General features: G+C 45.0%; 1 protein-coding gene across 3 annotated transcripts in view; it reads right to left on the bottom strand.

Moving 5' to 3' along the window:
- Nucleotides 1-19449, bottom strand: part of Slc2a3 (solute carrier family 2 member 3) — a 73863-nt gene extending 54414 nt beyond the window's left edge. The window contains exons 1-2 of one of the 3 annotated variants that reach the window (XM_085839963.1): nt 19212-19449; nt 15236-15313 (exon numbers count right to left, since the gene is read on the bottom strand). In XM_085839963.1, coding sequence (XP_085696089.1) covers nt 15236-15256 — 21 coding nt within the window. In that variant the 5' untranslated portion in view covers nt 15257-15313; nt 19212-19449. Of the gene's footprint in view, nt 1-15235; nt 15314-18984; nt 19102-19211 lie in introns of those variants that run through there. The other 2 variants (XM_085839964.1, XM_085839962.1) reach the window with 2 other exon arrangements.
- Nucleotides 19450-21582: the final 2133 nt, after the last annotated feature.

Raw genomic sequence — 21582 nt, 5'->3', positions numbered from 1 at the left:
TTTATCACAAATTGCTAACCAAGCTAGCTGAGGCAGGTCAAGCATTTGAACTTTGCCTGCTTACTAAGATAGCTGGCAGGTTATCACAGCAAAAATGTGTCCAGACTTGGACTTTAGAAAGATCACTAGTAAAGCCTGGTGTCACAGGCTCTTAAGCAGCAGATGAGGCCAGCAAGGGTTAGAGTGATCATCAAGCCAGGATAGGCTATATTGCAAGACATAGTCTCAAAAAAAAAATGATAAAAATAAAAGAAAAATCATGGGCTACATGATAGAAACCACCAAGGAGATGCTTATTAAAAGATGACGATGATAGACTTAAATATTTGACAGGAAACTCAGAATATCAGCTCTCAAAATCTTTAAAAAGTATATCTTAGTGACGGGCATAGTAGTGAATGCCTTAAGCACTCTCAAGGAAGAGGCAGGAAGATCTCCGTGAAGGTACCCTGGTCTACATAGTGAGTTCCTGACCAGCTAAGGGTATATAGCGAGACCCTGCCTCAAAAAAGAAAACAAAAGGCAAATCTGTTTTCAAGTAAGTTTTCTTGAGAAATTCACATGATTTCATTTTCCTCAGGAGAGATGGAAAACAAAAGGCACAGACACAGCCATGACAAGAGTAGGAGAAACAGAGAACCTGCCATTGGGGTAGTTAGTCCGTAGACATTTATCCATCAGCTACTATATAAAGGACTTTCTTGACACTGTTCACTGTGGAATTAAAGAGCAAGACAGAGAAAGAGCACTGGAGACAGAGATATCACACACATTCTTAAAACTACTGCTACGTTTCTAAAATGTGCTGCCTACTCGTGGAGACACCGTGGCAGAGGGCTGCTGGCCTTCCTGTAGGAACAAATGTTTGGAAAACATTCCAGCATATCTGCTGGCTGGATGTTCCATATCGCTTCTCCACTCGTGCTGACCTTTATCTCAGCCAGGTTGGAGCCACAGATAACACCTTAAAAGAGATTTGGAAAGCCTGTGTACTCAAAGCAGGGTGTCCGGGGCAGGGCATAGGCAAGCAGAGGGGAAAGCAGTAGGACCATATGGAACGTAGCCAGGGAAGGAAATGAACTAGTAATATTCACAGAGCAATAAGTGATTGTGGTTTAGTTACACAATAGTTCCCTCCAGTTCCAGCAACTGGCTACATGGGCAGCTTTGAATGTCAGAAGAATTTGCTGTATGAAGTGCAAGCTCTATTCCCAACTGCATGACCTTGGCCAAGCTGTCCTTAATGCTGACATCCATAAAGTGATGGAAGCTATTGCACTGATGGGGAGATCAAACACTACACGTTAAAGTGCTTTGCACAGTGTAAAGTACGGAGTTGTTACTGCTCTGAATCTCAAGAAGTACAGGAAACCTGAGGTCAGGAAATAGCATATCCTAACAGCAGACTTCCCTCAAGACATTTCTCCTTGGATCTAGCTCGGGAAATCAATGGGGCAACATTTGACTAGTAAGGAGACCATGCCACTTTGAGAAGAACCCCTTTGACTCTCAGCCCAGACACTAGGCAATCCATCTTTATGCTCTTCTGCAGATATTTATGTCAACTTCAGTTTTTATTTGCTTTCTTTCTTTCTTTCTTTCTTTCTTTCTTTCTTTCTTTCTTTCTTTCTTTCTTTCTTTCTTTCTTCTTCTTCTTCCTTCTTCTTCCTTCTTCTTCTTCTTTCTTCTTCTTCTTCTTCTTCTTCTTCTTCTTCTTCTTCTTCTTCTTCTTCTTCTTCTTCTTCCTTCTTCTTCTTCTTCCTTCTTCTTCTTCTTCTTCTTCTTCTTCTTCTTCTTCTTCTTCTTCTTCTTCTTCTTCTTCTTCTTCTTCTTCTTCTTTCTTCTTCTTCTTCTTCTTCTTCTTAGACCAGGCTGGCCTCGAACTCAGAAATCTGCCTGCCTCTGCCTCCCAAGTGCTGGGATTAAAGGCACAAGCTTATTATTGTTCATCTTATGTGAATGAATGCTTTGCCTATGTGTATGTCTGTGCACTACATGTATTCCTGGTGCCTGTAAGCCAGAAGAGGGTTTCAGATCCCTGAAGTTAAAGATGTTTGTAAGATGCTGGGAATTGAACCTGGGTCCTCTGGAAGAGCAACAGGTGCTCCTAATCTCTAGCTCTTATTACAATAAAATGTTTAAAAATTCATGTTATTTTAAAGTGTGTGTGTGTGTGTGTGTATGTGTATGTGTTGCACACTCGTGTGTGCATCTTAGTGCAGGTGCCTGCAGAGGCCAGAAGAAGGTATGAGATCGCTGGGAGCTGAAATTATAGGCATTTGTGAGACCTCTGAAGTGGGTGCTGGGAACTGGACCCAGGTCCTCTGGAGGAGCATCGCGTGCTCTTAAGTACATGTCTACAGCCCAGTCCATTGCTTTCTTCCTTAAAATTGGTTTTCTTTCTTTCTTTTTTTAGATTTTTTTATTAGATATTTTCTTTATTTACATTTCAAATGCTATCCGGAAAGTTCCCTATACCCTCCCCCCGAATATTGGTTTTCTTTTCTTTCTTTTTTTTTTTTAAACAGCTTTTTTTTTTTAGATTTACTTATTTATTATATGTAAGTACACTGTAGCTGTCTTCAGACACTCCAGAAGAGGATGGTTGTGAGCCACCATGTGGTTGCTGGGATTTGAACTCTGGACCTTCGGAAGAGCAGTCGGGTGCTCTTACCCACTGAGCCATCTCGCCAGCCCTGGTTTTCTTTTCATTTTTTTTTTTTTTTTCAAGACAGGCTTTCTCTGTGTAGCCCTGGCTGTTCTGGAACTCACTTTGTAGACCAGGCTGGCCTCGAACTCAGAAATCTGCCTGTCTCTGCCTCCCAAGTGCTGGGATTAAAGGCGTGCGCCACCACACCCAGCTGAATATAGGTTTTCTTGAGAAAGTGCCTGGTAGCTGGGCGTGGTAGTGCATGCCTTTAGCCCCTGCACTCCAGAGGCAGGAGCAGGAGACCATGCCTGGCTTACTGCAGTCTCACTTCCTTTCACTACTTTGCTTACTTGGGAAAAAGAGAGTTTTATCTCTGAGCCACTGTACGAAGGGCATTATGGCAACCGGTGTTGTCACAGTAGCAAAGTGACAGTGCTTGTTTTAGTCACTGCTACTCACTCTGTCTTCCCAGCACTGGTGACATCACCACCTGTGAGAATGCAATCCAGACGTGGCGAATCAGACTCTTGACAGGGTAAGGCCAAGACACCTGCAACAAGTCTTACAAGCGACTCTCACGCATGCTAAAGCTTTAGGAATATCACCGAGCAGAGAGGTTCCTGTCTGGGTCAAACTTAAGATGGTTGAGGACTGAGAGATGGGTCAGGAGATAAAGGCTCTCGCTGTGGAAGCCTGCCAGCCTGAATCTGATTCCCAGAACTCACATGAAGTTGGGAGTGGAGACCAGATTCCATAAAGCCGTCCTCTAACCACCACAGGTGCCTGGGGTCTGTACATATACACACAGATACATATACGCAATATAAACAGACAAAAGTAAGATGGTTAGCATGGAAACATATGTTAACATGTGTATTTGAGATAAAAATGGCTTTTCTCAGAAGTCTAATTTGGCTAATGGGCTTGCCCAGGAACAAAAGCTTTGTGTTTGTTTATAGCTCCGTAAACTGGAATGTACCATCTTGTTGTTGTTGTTGTTTTCAAGACAGGGAAACTCTGAAAACAGAGTGAGTCCTGGAACTCACTCTGTAGACCAAGCTGTCCTGGAACTCAGAAACCCGCCTGGCTCTGCCTCTCAAGAGCCGGGATTAAAGGCGTACGCCACCACTGCCTGACTTATTCCAGAGTTTTAAATCTCTAAATCCTCTACAATGGCCTTTAAGTATAACAGTTTAGTTTGGAAAGTTAGTGGAGGCTCGAGCCTTGTGTAGTTTTTAAGCCTAGGCTTGAAGCTTCTTTGCACAAGAGGGCTTCCTAGACCGCCCCGCCCCCAACTACTCAGAGAAGCACCTTTCCCTACTTTGCATGAAGGCACTGCACCCCCTTCTGGCCTTGGGGGCAACATGCATGGATGTGGTACAGAGACACCCACGCAGTCAAAACATCCATACATTTAAACATAAAGGAAACAGATGCTAAGTTTAAAATGTGTGCGTGTGTGTGGTGGCGGGTGATGGTGGTGGTGGTAGCAGTTCTAGAAAACTAAGAGAACTGAGAGCAGAAGTCTCCCATCTCGAAGATCACCTCTTCCTCCTTTGACTTCAGTGACGCCCAGTAGGTGCTCCCCACCTGCACTGCAACCTGCAAGTCTCTCACTTTCTTTCCATTTGGGGCCTCCTTTTTAGCTTCTTTTCAAACACACATAATGCATCCAAACAATTTATTTAAGCATCTGTTGCGGTTTGGATATGAAGTGCCTCCCCCCTCTTCCTCCCCCCCCCCCCAAGGCTCACGTGGTAAAAGGTTTGGTTGAGAGTTAAAAGGCCTTCTGGGAAGAACCATGCGGGACCTGAGTAATCCACAGCTCAGTGGATTCATAGCTCGATAGTGATATGGATCACGTGGGGTGGGGCCCAGCCGCTGGCATTCCTTAGAAGGATACCTAATCCCTGGACCTGTCTTCTCGCTACACCACTCTACCGTGAGAGGAGCTGCCTTTCGCCACCCTAGGCTTCCGGCTAGCCACCTCATCGAGCCTTGGCCTCCAGACAATGGAACCAAGTGATAATGGACTGAAATCCTGGAACTGTGAGAGAAGAAATCCCTCCCTGCTTAAGTTTTCTCAGATACTTTGCAATGACAAAGGAGTGGCTAGATCCTGCATGTGTGGTGTGATCTCAGCCTTAACCCCTGGCTGATAGATATAGTGTTTAACAATCTTGGGAGGGTGAACCACCTATTGAGTCGTTTGCTGGCCCTCATCTGCAAGCCACCGAGTCAGCGGAACCATACAAGAGGTCCTCCCTTAGTGATTTTGTCATGGGCACCTGAACTCAGAAGCACCTGCACTCCGAGATCCTTCTCCTTCCTGCCTCTGATCAGGTCTATGTTGAAGTCAATCAGGTCAACCTAATTTTCAGTGACCCACCACCTCTGGTTTCCTTGTCTTCAAGCCCCCAACTCAACACACAAGTGTCAGAGGCCAAAGACCTCCGCTTTCTAATGTTAAAGCCCACACCCTTCCCATAATCCTCCTTCCTCCGCTCCCAGGCCACTATCTCTCCTTCCATTCCTTTTATCATCCGTTCCCTAAATAGTCTCAAATGGCTTCTCGGCTTCCCAGGGCTTTGTCTTCTAGGCCTAATTAAAAACAGTTCACAAGGCACCTGCCTTACCTCTCTTAAGTGAATACCGGGCTAAAAATGCAATGAGAACTTGGAACTGCAGGAATCTACACCGCCACCTGGTGGCCAACTGTCAAAATAGGTTGGCATCCTAGCAACAGACCCTGGAGGCGGATACACCAACGCACTGGTCGTGGGCAGAATAGGAGAGCTCTTTCTTCAAACCAGTATTTTCTCTGCCTGCAACAAGATTTTATTTTATTTTTACCTACCAGAATTCTTTAATTTCTTCCTTTCACTGGGGACTGAATCTAGAGACTCATCCGTGCTAAGCAAGGGCTTAGCATACATCCCCCGATCTTCCATTCTTTTTTTCTCTCTGCTAAATCTCCAAGATCTCTTTTTCCTTTTTGGCTAACCTAACCTATTATTTTATAGAAAATAATAAAATAGAAGCAAAAGAAATTATCTATCTTCAGTAATAAATCTGGCTCCTGTTCTATGTACACTCTCAGTTTCTTGTCAAACAGATACAGGGTCAGCTACTCCAGCTAAGCCACGCCTTTTCTAGATAGCGGGACCTCTTCCTTTTTTTTCACCCAACAATCCTGTCTGGAAAGTAACTCCTTTCTGGAATCCAAAGTTACTTTTCTAATGAGCTCATATTCTAAGACCTCTTTAGACCGTCTCATTTGAGAGCCACGGAACTTAGGAGAGCAGACGTTTGTGTGGTAGTGAGAGCTGGACAGGGATTGTACAGCCTGTGAGATCAAGTGGGGTGCTGAGTGTTATGACGCATTAAAGAATCCCTAAGCCGGGCGTGGTGGCGCACTCCTTTAATCCCAGCACTCGGGAGGCAGAGGCAGGTGGATTTCTGAGTTTGAGGCCAGCCTGGTCTACAGAGTGAGTTCCAGGACAGCCAGGGCTACACAGAGAAACTCTGTCTTGAACAACAACAACAACAACAACAACAAAACCAAAAACAACAACAAAAAAATCTCTAAAATACACAGTTCCTTCCTGAGAATCAAAGCAAGAATTCTCCTCCTCCTCTGACCCTCTCTCTGTTCCTTTTTATTTGTCTAATTAGTTTTCAGTGCCAGGAATGGAGCTTAAGCTTTCCAGGAGCTGGACAATTGCTCCACCACCAAGGCTTTGAAGAACGGCTTCATTTCCCTCAGTCAGCCTCTGTCACGGTCATCGACACACTCCACCTTGACAGGGTCACCAACACACTCCACCTTAACAGACCCAATCATGGTCACTCACAACACATTTCTCTGCTTAGCTGTGTTTTGCTTTGTTTTGTGACAGGGTCTGAAGTGGCCCAGGCTAGCCTCATATTTGCTGTATAGCTAAGGATGACCTTGAACTTCGGATCTTTCTGCCTCCACCTTTCTGAGTGCTGCAATTACTGGTGTGCTACCGTTGCTCCACAGAGCGTTTGTGAACCCCAAAGACCACCAAGGTGCTGTTTCTGATATAATCACATTAGGGTCTCTATATTACCAACTCAGGTTTGGACTTACTCACCACTGGCCCACAGGATGGTTTTTGGTGAGGCAGCCCCGAACTCTCACCGAGACAAGGTTTTACAGAAAACGGAAGTAAATGAGGTAGGGCCATACCTTGGCACTCATCTCACTGCACGACTATTGTAAGCCGACAGGTGGGTGCTCTGAAGCAAGACCATCTCTACAATCGCAAACCCGTCAGAAAGCACATCTGAAACAATTGGACTAATCTTTGATTAACTGCTGCTAGGAAGTAGCTAGGGAGTAACTCCGGCCAAGGACAAGCTTCGGGGTCCTTCCTGGTACGTGGGTGCAGCTTGGGCTTAGCTAAGGGCCAAGATCTCAGGCTTTTTTTTTTTTTTCCTTTACAATGGAGGCTTGTTCCAAGATGGAGTAGGTTTGGCCACTCACTACCACCCTTGGTTTCTGTGGTGCTGGAAATCAAAGATAGGACTATCACTTGGGTTACACGCCCCGCTCTCTGATTTGTTTGTTTATTGTTGTTTGTTTGTTTGTTTGTTTGTTTGAGACAGGGTTTCTCTGTGTAGCCTTCCCTGGCTGTCCTGGACATCGCTCTGTAGACCAAGCTGTCCTTGAACTCAAAGAGATCTGCCCATCTCTGCCTCCTGAGGGCTGGGATGAAGGAAGGCCAGTGCCACCACGCCCGGCTCTGATTAGTTTTTAAGCTACATCTCCCCAACCTTCCTTAGCTCCACACACACCTTTAGCCTACCAGGAAGCCAGGAAGGCCTTTTAATTTCTCTGCTTGGATTTTATTTTGGGGTGTGGGGACAAGGTGTCACAGTAGCCCAAGATAACCTGAAACTTACTCTGCACCCCAGGCTGGCTTCAAATGCATGGTGATCCTTCTGCCTCTGCCTCCTGGGTACTGAGATCACAGGCGCTGTGTCCGGGTTCACCCTGGGTTTCCACATTGTCTTATTGTGGTTTCTCAGCATTGCTAAATACTGGCATGTCCTCAAAGCTCAGTACTCAAACCTTTCTCTTCTGTCCCAGCTGCCTGGAGTTCTCAATAGGTCCAAGGCTTTGAATCTGAGTCAAACTGGATCTCAGATTTGGGCCTTACACCTGGGTCGTGGGCCTGGGTGTCTATCAGGAGTCAGATGGGAAAGTGCTCTGGGATCCTGCCCTGTTGTACTCTATCTGGACCTTCCTCCAATTTTCCCACTAGGGATGGTCCCTCCCAATAGAGGAATCAGTCTATCTTCTGGATAACCTTTGCACCTCTGGCCAGTTCATTAGCCTCTCGTTCCTGTGGGATCTTTTTTTTTTTTTTTTTAAAGATTTATTTATTTATTATATGTAAGTAGACTGTAGCTGTCCTCAGATACTCCAGAAGAGGGCATCAGATTTCGTCACGGATGGCTGTGAGCCACCATGTGGTTGCTGGGATTTGAACTCGGGACCTTCGGAAGAGCAGTCGGAGCTCTTAATCACTGAGCCATCTCGCCAGCCCCAGAACTAGAAATGTGTAGCTTTTGTTTGTTTGTTTGTTTTTGTTTTTTGTTTTTCGAGACAGGGTTTCTCTGTATAGCCCTGGCTGTCCTGGAGCTCACTTTGTAGACCAGGCTGGCGTCGAACTCAGAAATCCACCTGCCTCTGCCTCCCGAGTGCTGGGATTAAAGGCGTGCGCCACCACACCCGTTCCTGTGGGATCTTACCACTTCCGCTAGTCCAGTCACTCTGGCACAAGTCACTTTCACGCTAACCCATGGTTCCTAGAGTAGAACTCTTCTCTGTCTCCTTGTTTGCCTTCACATGGTGTCTAGTCTCCAGACAACAGCCAGAGTGACCCCTTAGAAACATGCATGTGACCTCATTTCTTCCATTGTCAACACTCTTCCACAGACTATCATATTAGATCGAAACTTTAGTTTTCTTTTTTTTTTTTTTTTTTGAGAGAAAAATGTTTATTTGTCTTTAGGAGCCTGGCTCAATTCACTTAGTATGATTATCTCCAGCTTGTCCATTTTTTTTATTTTTATATTTTTTTTAATTTTTAATATTTTTTATTACATATTTTCCTCAATTACATTTCCAATGCTATCCCAAAAGTCCCCCATAGCGCCCCCCACTTCCCTACCCACCCATTCCCATTCTTTTGGCCCTGGCATTCCCCTATATTGGGGCATATAAAGTTTGCAAGTCCAATGGGCCTCTCTTTCCAGTGATGGCCGACTAGGCCATCTTTCGATACATATGCAGCTAGAGACAAGAGCTCCGGGGTACTGGTTAGTTCATCATGTTGTTCCAACTATAGGGTTGCAGATCCCTTTAGCTCCTTGGGTACTTTCTCTAGCTTCTCCATTGGGAGCCCTGTGATACATCCAGTAGCTGACTGTGAGCATCCACTCCTGTGTTTGCTAGGCCCTAGCATAGTCTCACAAGAGACAGCTATATTTGGGTCAAACTTTAGTTTTCTATGTTATCATCTTGGAGGGCTGCAGGCCCTCTGTTATCTGGCTCAGGGTCCTCCCATTTCCCACAGCTCTCCTCCTCCGTTCAGCACAGTCACCTCCTTGCTGGTGTCTGTTTCTTTAGCCCAGGGCCTCACTTATGCCAAGCAAGCATTTACTACTGAGCCAATCCTAGTCCTCCTTAGACTTTGGGTCTGACACAGGGTCTCATATGTGCAGGACATGAGAATGCCTAAGAAGGAAATGAAGTCAAGATAACAATATAGAAAATGGGATGAAAGGAGGGGGCGGAGTTTGCTCATTCTGATACTGTGTCCGGTTGGGGAAAAAAACCTCTTCAGGAAGAATGTGAGCAGAAATGGATTCTCCAGGGCATCCAGAGATCTCTTCTGGACTCTGAGGGGACCTGTATACACACGACATATATGGACATGTACACATACACCTACATAAAATGAATCTTAGATAAGCCATAGCTCCACTGAGATGCAGCTACCACACCATACAATTACAGATGTGATTCCAGCACTGGGGAGAGGTAGAGGCAGAAGGATTGGAAGTTCAAAGTCATCTCAGCTATATGTAGAGTTTGAGGCCAGTGTGAGATGCATGAAACCTTATCTTCAAACAAAATAAAGCAATAAGGGAAGAGCAGGCCCATGAGATGGCTCGTTGGGTTAAAGCACTTGCTTGCTGTGCTGCGTGCCAGCTGAGCTCCATCCCTGGGAGCCCGGGGTAGAAGGAGAGAACAGATTTCCACAGCTGTCCTCAGGCCTCCACTAATGTGCCATGGCACAGGCGCCTATGCACACAATTAAATTCACAAAATATGAGTGAAAATTAACCCAAAACCAAATAGTGGGTCTGATTCATACATGATTTATTCAAGTGACGTTTCTGAGTGACTGTACCTCCATGTTGTTGACCGACATATTATATTATAAGGAATTATAGAGGATTGAGAGCAAGAATATTTGAACTTTTTATTTTTAATTTTTCTAAATTAATATTTCTTTATGATTACATATAATAAATAAGTAAAATCTTTAAAAAACAGGGAGCTGGTGAGAGGGCTCAGCAGTTAAGACTGCTCTTCTGGAGGTCCTGAGTTCAAATCCCAGCAACCACATGGTGGCTCACAACCACCTGTAATGAGATCTGAAGACTGCTACATTGTACTTACATATAATAAATAAATAAATAAAATCTTTAAAAATTTTCTTTATGAACCAAAATCCAATTGGTGGATTTCAGGTTGTTTTCCTCCCTTTTCTCTTGATTCATTTTAAACTCTTGAGGTTTTGCCCTTTATGCTAGGATGATATTGGACATGATTCAACTAGTATTGGGCATTGTTAAAATGGTCTTGTCAAAAGTAAAAGCAGCAACCCTATAGTTGGAACAACATGATGAACTAACCAGTACCCCGGAGCTCTTGTCTCTAGCTGCATATGTATCGAAAGATGGCCTAGTCGGCCATCACTGGGAAGAGAGGCCCATTGGACTTGCAAACTTTATATGCCCCAATATAGGGGGATGCCAGGGCCAAAAGAATGGGAATGCGTGGGTAGGGAAGTGGGGGACTTTTGGGATAGCATTGGAAATGTAATTGAGGAAAATATGTAATAAAAATATTAAAAATTAAAAAAAAAATAAAATGGCTACATCAACTTGAAAAAAAAAAAAGTAAAAGCAGGGCAAGTGAGATAACCGTGTCACCAGCATTAGCTACTCTGTGGGTTCTTCTTTCTTTCACCCTTCTCCACCCTTTCAACCCTTAACAATAGATAGGAGAGAAAAAAGGAGAGAAAGGAAAGGGGGTGACTTTATTATTAGATTATTTCCTGCTGATTAGGACTGTTGAGTTTCTTGGGGCAAATTTGATCTTCGCTGTCAGGATATCTAATTTTTTTTATTGTTTCCTCTTTGTGCACTACTATGTAGCAAACCTCAACCAACAACAACAACAAACAGCAACCACCAGTCAATAACCCACCCTAACAACCAACTCAACAACCAGCTCCCCACTGTCTTTGGGTCCTAGCATCTATATACCTTCTGAAAAGTCCCGAGAATTCCAAATGTCACATAATTGCAGAAAGTGTTTGCCTCTGGCAAAATCACACCCCTGCTAGAGGACTGGGCAAATCACATTCAGCTACTGTGAACAACCTGAAGCAGCCCCATGTCCCATACCTGGGATCAAAATGAAAACATACTCATATTTCTCTTCTTACCTTCCTTCCTTCCTTCCTTCCTTCCTTCCTTCCTTCCTTCCTTCCTTCCCTCCTTCCCTCCTTCCCTCCTTCCCTCCTTCCTTCCTTCCTTCCTTCTTCCTCCCTCCCTCCCTCCCTCCCTCCCTCCCTCCCTCCCTTCATCCCTCCCTTCTTTTCTTTCTTTCTTTTTTTTTTTTTTAAATGTATTTATTTACAAATACAGTATTCTCCCTGCATGTATACTGGTGTACCAGAAGAGGGCACCAGATCTGATTACAGATGGTTGTGAGCCACCAGGTGTTCACTGGGATTTGAACTCAGGACCTTTGGAAGAGTCGTACTCTTAACCTCTGGGCCATCTCTCCAGCCCCTATTTCTGTGTTTTTCAAAGACACCAAAACTCCTAAATACTCACTACAGCTCATCTGATAAAGATGCCTGTTACTAAACCTGTTTTTAATTACTAGCAATATCACCAATAAAACTTATTTTTTACCAAATTTTAGAGGACTTTTTTTGTTTATGTCTATATTACTATAAACTTAATAGATATGTACTTCCTTTCGAATAAAACAAGAATTAGGGGCTGGAGAGATGGCTCAGTGGTTAAGAGCACTGACTGCTCTTCCAGAGGTCCTGAGTTCAATTTCCAGCAACCACATGGTGGCTCACAAACATCTGTAATGGGGAGCCGGTGTCCTCCTCTGGTGTGTCTGAAGATAGTCATACATGAAATAAATAAATAAATCTCAGAAAAAGAAGAAGCTGAAAAAAACAAAAACCAAAACCCCCCCAAGAATTGGGAGGACATGGTGGCACATACTAGTCATCTCAACATTGTGGACTGAGGCAGGAAGATAGAAATTTGAGGCCAACCTGAGCTATATAATATCCTGTCATAAACAAACATAAACGATGTATGATACCCTTATACAATAAGGGTGGTATAGCCAAGAAGCCTACAAATAAGAAAGGGTAGCATATGGTTTCTTTATCTTTCTGAGAACAGGTAGCATAAGCTAGCCTTGGACTTGCTTGTTACCCATGGTAACCTACAATTTTTGAAATGGAAAACAGAGTAACCCCTTGTTTCAAATAGTAAGGCTCAGCTATTCAATAAACAGGGTGAGGTTGAGCCATGCCCAGGATCTGCAGTAGGGAGAGCTGGGTGGGGAGTTGGGGTGGGCAGGGTCCAGAGCAGCCATGCTTTTGGTTGGTGAAGAAAACAAACACGTTAAAAAGGGATCTCATACGGAAAGTTCATGGCACTGCCTTCCTGGCCTGTCTGCCCTAGTACAGCTAGTGGTCATTGAACACCCACTCTTTTCTGAGGCACTGCCTGACCAGTGAACAAAGCACTCCTCCCCCTGGCACCAACGCCAACTTGTTGTAGAACCCAGACTTAATCATCACCAGGTGCCCTGCCAGCTCTTCTGGATTTCACTGGCACAAACAAACCCGGTTTCTCTCGCCAGGGGAATTGATGTACTGTTTGTATCATAAATTCCAGGCAGTGATTTTTTTCCTCCAGCCCTTGGCTTCTCAGTTTCTGTGACTAGATTTAGTTTTTGCCTTTCAAATCCTGTGAGCACTGTCTGATCATCCAGGAGCACACGCTGTAGGGTAAATTCCCCTGGCTCTGTGCAGCACAGCTGTTTCTTCCAGCTTGAGGCATTCCTTTCTGGAAGGAGAGAGGGGGCTGCAAGCTTGCCAATAGGAGGCCAAGGAAGCTCCCTGAGGTAGGTTAAGCAACTGCTGGTAGGGGTTGGGGTGAGGGTGGAGGGTGGGGAGCTGAGTGAGGGAGCTGCCTGCAAGTTGTGGAGGGAACTCCAACGATGAATCTCACCCATCCCCATGAGCTTCTTTTGATGACGAAGCTGCTGCCTTTGAGTCACCCGTGGGCAGATAAGTCATTCCCTATCCATATTCTGGTTAAATTACAGTTAGATCAGATTGAATCAATTCTTTGGTCTGTCATCAGTACCCTACCTGGGGTGAATAAATAGGTGTCCATGTCTACCTAAGAAAAGTCATACAATATATTTAATAGAGGCATAGTAGGAAAAAAGATCACTTATCTCACTTCTGTAGTTTGTGTACTTATTTGACTGAGATTGGCCCCTATGCAAGGACAACATGCAAATCTGTGAAGAACCGAAATATGATATCAAAAATGATATAAAAATAAAAGGGAGACTTGGAGGGACAGAGAAAGAGAAAGGATAAGGGGAGGAGGGAATATTACCAAACGATTTAAGAACAGTACGTACACATATGGAAATATATATATTACAAATAGTATATGCTAGCAATGATACAAAAAGAATGGCTGACTGATTTTCTCAGTTTGAAAAGCACGCCAAAGGAGACAATGTTTCTCTAAGGCCAACCATTAAAGTGTTCAGGAAAAAAAAAAATCTGAGGCTCTTGGATGTGAGTCAAAATAAGATACCAGGAAAAAAATGCTCAGTAGAGTGCCACAAGGCTTCAATGCCAGCACTCGGGAGGCAGAGGCATGGGGATCTCTGTGAGTTTGAGGCCAGCCTGGTTTACAGAGTGAACTCCAGAACAGCCAGGGCTAAGGAGAAAGCCCTGTCCAAACAAACAAACAAACAAACAAACAAACAAACAAGCATACCAGCAAATTCCCAGAGAACAGCTTTATGCAAAGTCCTTTCCAGAAATAACCATGTGTTCCCTGCCTTTAGGTCCCATGCACCAACCATCAGAGGGTGTCTGCCCTCCCCTAACCCATTCCAAAAGACTGAGCCTCACGTATTACCTTCCGTGGACATTTTATCACAGTGCTTTGCAAGTAACATGCCTAAGTGGCACACCAGAGAGGCTCCTGAAAGAATGGTGGTGGTTGTACACATTCATAATTCATAGATTCTCCACTGCTTTTCATATCTATGGCACCATGGTTCTGTTCAAGATTTCCTCATAAACACAGTGTTACAGATGCTGTTACAGTGCTGAGCTTGAGTATTTTATCATTCTTGTTACTTTGAATAACACACACTGAAACTACGAAGTGGGCCAGTAAAGTGGCTCAGAAGGTAGAGGGACCTGCCACTACGCCAGATGACTCCTCCTCCAGCCTCTACCCAGGCACCTTGGTACCCAAACATGGGTGTGTACACACACGAACACACACAATAATGTAATTTTTAAAAGTACAAACACCGTGAATGGCAAATGTAATGGTGGGGTGACTGCCCAGTACTAAGAAGCCCTGTGTTCACCTGCTAGCACTCCTTCCTACAAACAAGCAGGCCTAGTGGCCTAGGCCTGGATGTGGAGGCTGGAGGACAAGAAGAAGTTCAAGGTCAATCTTGACTGTATAGCAACTTTGGGGCATATCTTGGACACCCAAGACTCTGCCTTAGATAGATAGATAGATAGATAGATAGATAGATAGATAGATAGATAGATAGATAGAAAAGAAAGAAAGAAAGAAAGAAACAAAGAAACAAAGAAACAAAGGCTGGAGATGCTGGCATACACCGTTAATCCCAGCATTTGAGAGGCAGAGGCAGCTGTGGTCTATATAGGCTGGACCACAGGTGGAGGCCAGCCTGGTCTATATAGGGAAGTTCTAGGCTAGCCATGGCTACATAGAGAGACCTTGACCCCCAAAACCTCAAAAATAAAAAATGTGGGAACATATTAAGTCTGTTGGCTGAAGCAGTAATGGTCTCTCCTGTCATCATTTATATGTTTTTAATTATCAAGACAGAAAAAAAGTTCAGGAAGGTGGTAAATATGGAGATTATCAACCAACAGTAGCACAACAGTTTGATACCAGTCTGACATTAATCTTAATACTCACATTATGTTTGCTGCTCTCCATCTCTCTATTGTAGCAAGACTTGATCCTTCTTCAAATTTCTCTTCAAGGCACAGCTTCCTGTAAATTGCAATTGGTCATTAGTTATTTAGTTATTCATTCTATCTAGTTAAGTTTCCTGAAAGAAGAGCCTGTGAGTTATCTCCTGGACAAATGGGCACTGTGACACCGGAGGTGAGTTTTCATACATTCTAATGATACATTAGAATAACTCGGGCTGGAGAGATGGCTCAGTGGGTAAGAACACTGCTTGTTCTTCCAGAGGTTCAATTCCCAGCAACTACATGGTGGCTCACAACCATCTGTAATGGGATCTGGCGCCCTCTTCTGGTGTGTCTGAAGACAGCTACAGTGTACTCATACATAAAATAAATAAATCTTAAAAAAAAAAAAATTCTGGGATCCTTGTTCAATCACCAGAGGTGGTGGAGAGGCTAACAAGTGAAGGGTATTGGGTGAAGGAAAGAAAAAGATGGTTAAATATGCTAAAAAAGACAAAACAAAACCTCTAGATTTTGAGTCATTACATGTCACCAACTGGCAGTTTCTCCATCTGCAAAATGGACAGGAAGTGAGTTAGGTGACCTTGCTGGCACCAATTCTGCCATTTTCTTCTTTTTTATGGTTTATGTTACTTTTTATGTAGATGAGAGTCTTGCCTTTGTGTATGCATGTTTACGGTATACATGCTCAGTGCCCAGGGAGGTCACAAGAAAGTACAAAAGTGTCAGATCCAGAACCGGAATTACCATGGATGGTTGTGAGCCACCATGGGGTGCTGGGAACTGAACCTAGGTCCTCTGCAAGAGCAGCCAGTGCTCCAACCACTGAGTCATCTCTCTACCATCACAAATTCTGTAATTTAATACAGCTTATTTGTCATGTAAGAATTACAGTATTTGAAGAGTTACAACTGAAGACCTCAGAATACTTAAGAGATTTGGCTATGCTTTGATACGACCAATAGTCTGTGGTTGGCATCTCTCCCTTGAGAAGCCCATACTCACTCTTAAGTGCATCTTTTTTTTTCTTTTAACCCTACTGCTTAAAAGTTATACTGAAATCTTTTAAAAATCAAACAAACCCAGCTCTGCTTCAATAGCCTCTTTTCTTGCATAGATGCTTCTACAGTATAGAATAATCCTATAGTATTCTACCACATGGCTGTAATATGTTATTTATCCATTCACTTTTTTTAAGATTTATTTATTTGTTATATGTAAGTACACTGTAGCTGTCTTCAGACACTCCAGAAGAGGGAGTCAGATCTCGTTAAGGATGGTTGTGAGCCACCATGTTGGGATTTGAACTCAGGACCTCTGGAAGAAGTCAGTGCTCTTAACCGCTGAGCCATCTCTCCAGCCCCCTCCATTCACTTTTTGTTGATGAACATTTGTGTTGCTTCCAGTTTTCAACAATTGCAAATAAATTTAACTATGAACAACAACAGGTTTAAAGTATCTGAAATAGCCAGTGTCACACTCCTTTAATCCCGCCACTGAGAAGGGTGAGTTCGAGCTCAGCCAGGTCTACATAGAGAATTTCAGGACAGCCAGGACTACACAGTGAGACTCTGTATCTAAAATGACAAAACAGAACATTGGAAAGCATCTGCCTCTTTTCACTCTCACCCTCGTTCAGACCATTTCAGTGAGTGGCAACAGTCAGACATCATGGTTCTGCTTAGGGGGCTTCAACATCACCATGTCTGCTTTCTCCACCCTCCTTCTTCTGACATGGACAGGTTGCCTTGAAGGCCAGCTGAGACGAAGTAAGTAAAAATACTAGCTTGGGGGGCTGGAGAGATGGCTCAGTGGTTAAGGGGACCAACTGCTCTTCCAGAGGTCCTGAGTTCAAGTCCCAGCAACCACATGGTGGCTCACAACCATCCGTAATGCTCTCTGGTGCATCTGAAGAGAGTAATGGTGGTGCACTTCTATGCATTAAATAAATAAATAAATAAATAAATAAATAAATAAATAAATAATAGTCTGGAGAGATGGCTCAGCGGGTAAGAGCACTGACTGCTCTTTTGAAGGTCCTGAGTTCAAATCTCAGCATCCACATGGTGGCTCACAAACATCTGTAATGAGATCTGATGCCCTCTTCTGGAGTGTCTGAAGACAGCTACAGTGTACTTACATATAATAAATAAATCTTTTTAAAAATTAAAAAAAATCTTAAAAAATATATACTACCTTGGTTGGATACTTTGGCCACACCATCTTACTCTCTCCATACCTCGTCTTCTTCCTTCCTTTGCTGAACCAGTGTGCATGGCTAGTTAAACAACCTGTCTGGCTTCAGCTTCCCAGGTCCTGGGACTGAGGGCATAGGCTGCCAGTCTGTGACAAAGATCTCTTTGCCTTTTCTCGTCTTTTGATCCCTTCCTCATCTCTTTCTCCTGAGAACTCCCTCTTACCTTCTGTGTCACTCTTATTTTGGAAAAAGAAAATAAACACAGAACAGCTCCACGGGGCCCTTTCACTTCAAATAAATATGTTTTTCTTTAAAAGTGAGGTTCTGGGGCTGGAGAGATGGCTCAGTGGTTAAGAGCACTGACTGCTCTTCCGGAGGTCCTGAGTTCAAATCCCAGCAGCCACACGGTGGCTCACAACCATCTATAACAAGACCTGATTCCCTCTTCTGGTGTCTGAAGACAGCTACAGTGTACTTACATATAATAAATAAATAAATCTTAAAAAAAAAAAGTGAGGTTCTGGCACTGGCAAGATAGTTCAGCGGGCGAGGTTACTTGCTGCTAAGCCTAACAACCTGAATTCGATCTCTGGAACCCAACAGTGAAGAAAGGAACCAAATCCTACAAATTACAGGGAGACTCCCCCACACACATACATACACACACACACACACACACGTGGGGTGGGGGTGGGGTAATATAGCTGAGCAGGGGAACACTAACCTAGCATGTGGTCAATCCCCAGTAGTTGTGAAAAAAACAAAAAACAAAAAACAAAAAAACCTAAAGTGATTAACTCACAGAATAGCTCTTCATGCTTATGTATTAAACCGTGAGAAACTAAGACCATTTTGCCCAGTAGCCTTTCATCCTTTCTCAAACACTTAGGGAGTTAAGTCACTTACTGAATTACCCACAAATTTGCTAAGAAGAAGATGATGAAGAAAAAAAAATATCCCTCTGGCTTAAGACCCTAGCAGACATCTTTCATGGCTAACACAGTTCCTTCCTCTCCGCGGTCCAGTTCCCTCTGTTTGGACTGACTCCGGGCTCACTCTCAGTAGTTCCTCTCAGACAAACCGCTTTCTCTACCCCGCAACTTGGCAGAACACACAGTTCTGTCCTGAGTCCTTCACCCGTTACATTTCCCTTGAGAAGATGTACAGGCCTGTAATTTTAGGTGCTCTGGAGGCTTATGCAAGAGGATCTACAGTTCCAGTCCAGTCTGGGTTACCCGGGGTAGTTCAAGGCCGGAGAGAGCCCCTGTCTTAAAAAGTAACAAGGGAGGGGATGTAGCTCAGTGGCGTAGCTCCTTCCTGGCGTGACCGAGTCGATAGTTTCCATCCTCACTTACAAAGACTTCCCCGGCTATCATCTACTCATTTGTCTAGGATGTGAGGTCCGGGAGGGCGGGTCTTTTGGCCATGTGCTTGGCCGAGGGCCCTGGGTTCCTGTTAGGATGCTCAGTGAACACCAACGGGGCGATTCCGAACCACCCTCCACCCACCTCGGCTTCCCGCCTCTCACCCACCATCCCCGCAGCTGCCCGGTGCCGAGCTCCGCCCAACCGCCCGCTTCGCAGCCCGGCTCTGCTCCGGGCGCCGCGCCGGAGTGACAGCACCGCCGCCACCGCCACCGTCGCAGCCGTTAGCCCCGCGCCGTCGCCAACCCGCTTTCCGTTCGGAAGGGTCCGTTGACGGAGGAAAACGTGCCCGGCGCTCGCTTGCTCGCTCCGTCCACCCTGCACGCTCCACTTACCGCGAAAGCAAGGGTCCCCTCCAGGGCGGCCTGTCGCCTGCGTCCTGCTCCTCACCTGGCCACCAACCGACCAGGTGCAGTCTGGGGTCCCCGAACGTGTCAGCGCCCTGAGGCTTCACGTCCTGGGCCCCGCCATCCTCTGCGCCTCCCTTAAGAGGGGGTTGACATTGCTGCTTTAAGAGATACGGAACCCCCTCGCGCCTCTACGCCCCCAGGAGGGCGCACAGAGGGTTCTGTGGAAGGAGCTGGTGAGCCCCTTCACAGCCCATGTGGTCCCCTTCGTCTCCAAAAGGACTCCGGTGCGGGTTTGGCGCTTTGGTATCATAAAGGTCTGCTACCCCGCTGGTGTCTTGTCAAGCAGACAACAAGGCTAGGTTTGGGAGGCGGAAGGCCAGGCTTGCAGTAACTGTTGCCTCAAGTCAGCAAGATAACGTGACTTTTGAGGAGTGTGGAGGAGCTGGGGCTGGCAGGGTTTTCATAAAGATCAGAACTGCACCTCTCAAAAAGGGTATTGCAGTGAACGAACACGCGTGTGCAAAGTTATGCACGTGAGTAAATCGCTAGGGAACTTCAAAGTAAAGCTCTGTATGCCAGTAGGCATGCACCGGAAGGCTGAGACAAGGGAGAAGGGAGGGAAAAGGAAAGAATGTAATATAATCAGAGAATAGGACAGTCATACATTATTCTGGATTTTTTTTTTTTTAAGATAAGGTCTTTATATAGCTCAGGATGGCCCCAAACTAGTAGTTGAGCCTGTCCTTAAATTCCTGATCATCCTGTAGGGTAAAAGAGCCAAAGGGGGAAAAAAAACCCACCCTGACCCTGATTTGACCCCAAGCCCAAATCAGGGCCAAGAAAAAGAAGTCCACCAATCTCTGAACAGGAAACCTCACCAAGTCCAAGATCAGGAATTGAAATCCCACCGGTCTCCCCACTAGAAAGCCCCGCCCACCCCCATAATCCCTATAGAAACCTTGCTTTCTGCTGACTTCCCTGTAACTTCACTCCTGAGCAGAGGCAGCCACCCTCCGAGATTATCCCCTCCCAATACATCTCTTTTTTGGGGGGTGGGGGGTGAGGGTGGGCAGGGAGGTTTCGAGATAGGGTTTCTCTGTGTAGCCCTGGCTGTCCTGGAACTCACTCTGTAGACCAGACTGGCCTCAAACTCAGAAATCCTCCTGCCTCTGCCTCCCAAGTGCCGGGATTAAAGGTATGCGCCACCACTGCCCGGCTTCCAATATATCTCTTATGTGAAGTTTGTTGTGCAGTGTAACTTTGTGGTAGTCCTTGGTTCCCAATCGCCAGGATACCTTTCAGAGCAGAGTATAACAGTTTTTGCTGGGGAAAACTTCCTCTGTTAGAGCAGAGATGTAACACTTTTTTTGGGAGACCTTCCCCCAGCACAGGAGCAGAACTGTAATAACTTCTGTAGGAGAAGCCTTGGAGCAGAGCTGTAACACTTAAAGGAGAAGCCTTTCCCTTTAGAGCTGTAGCAATCCTGAATACCAGGTAACAAGTATGGCCCACCACACTTGGCTTTGGTTTTGCCATTTTATTAAAAAATAAAAAAGATTTCTCTCTCTCTCTCTCTCTCTCTCTCTCTCTCTCTCTCTCTCTCCCCCCTCCCTCCCTCCCTCCCTCCCTCCCTCCCTCCCTCCCTCCCTCCCTCCCTCCCTCCCTCCCTGCCTTTCCTTCCTTCTCTCCCTCTTGTTCTGGAAGAGCACCAAGTGCTTTGAACAGCTGAGCCATGTCTCCAGCTCTGGTTTCGGCTTTTTTTTGGACAGGGTCTTACTCTGTGCCACAGACTAGCCTTCAACTAGTAGCAATCCTCCTGTCTCAGTCTCAAGTGCTGGCCTCAAACTCAGAACCACCACATATAGTTCAGACATTGTTAATGGGTATGTAAATGGATAAATGGGACCCCCCCAAATGTTTGGAAAACTGGCAATATTTATTGAAACAACATAGGTCTACACTATGTCACTCTGATTCTGTTTCACATGTCTATTCATTCAACAGAAATCATACAATTCAAAAAATAGGTGTTAGAATATTTGTTACAAGGTCATTGGCTTTTTTTTTTTTTTTTTTTTTTGAGATAGCATCTCTCTGTGTATCCTTAGACCAGGCTGGCCTTAAACTCAGAGATCCGCCCGCCTCTACCTCCCTTATGCTGGGATTAAAGGCATGTGCCACCACTGACTGGCTCTTGATTCTTATTTATTAATACATTTATGAGGAGGCATGTGTGGAAGTCAGAAGACATTCTGTGAGAGTTGGTTTTCTCCGCTTACCACAGCCTGGGTCATCAGGCAGGGCAGAAGGTGCCTTTCCCTGATAAGCTATCATACAGCCTTAGTTCTTGCCTTCT

Source organism: Mus caroli, unplaced genomic scaffold, assembly GCF_978045245.1.
Source record: "Mus caroli unplaced genomic scaffold, Mus_caroli_1 scaffold_7, whole genome shotgun sequence".
NCBI lineage: Eukaryota > Metazoa > Chordata > Mammalia > Rodentia > Muridae > Mus > Mus caroli.
This window is presented reverse-complemented; position numbering and strand designations above follow the sequence as displayed.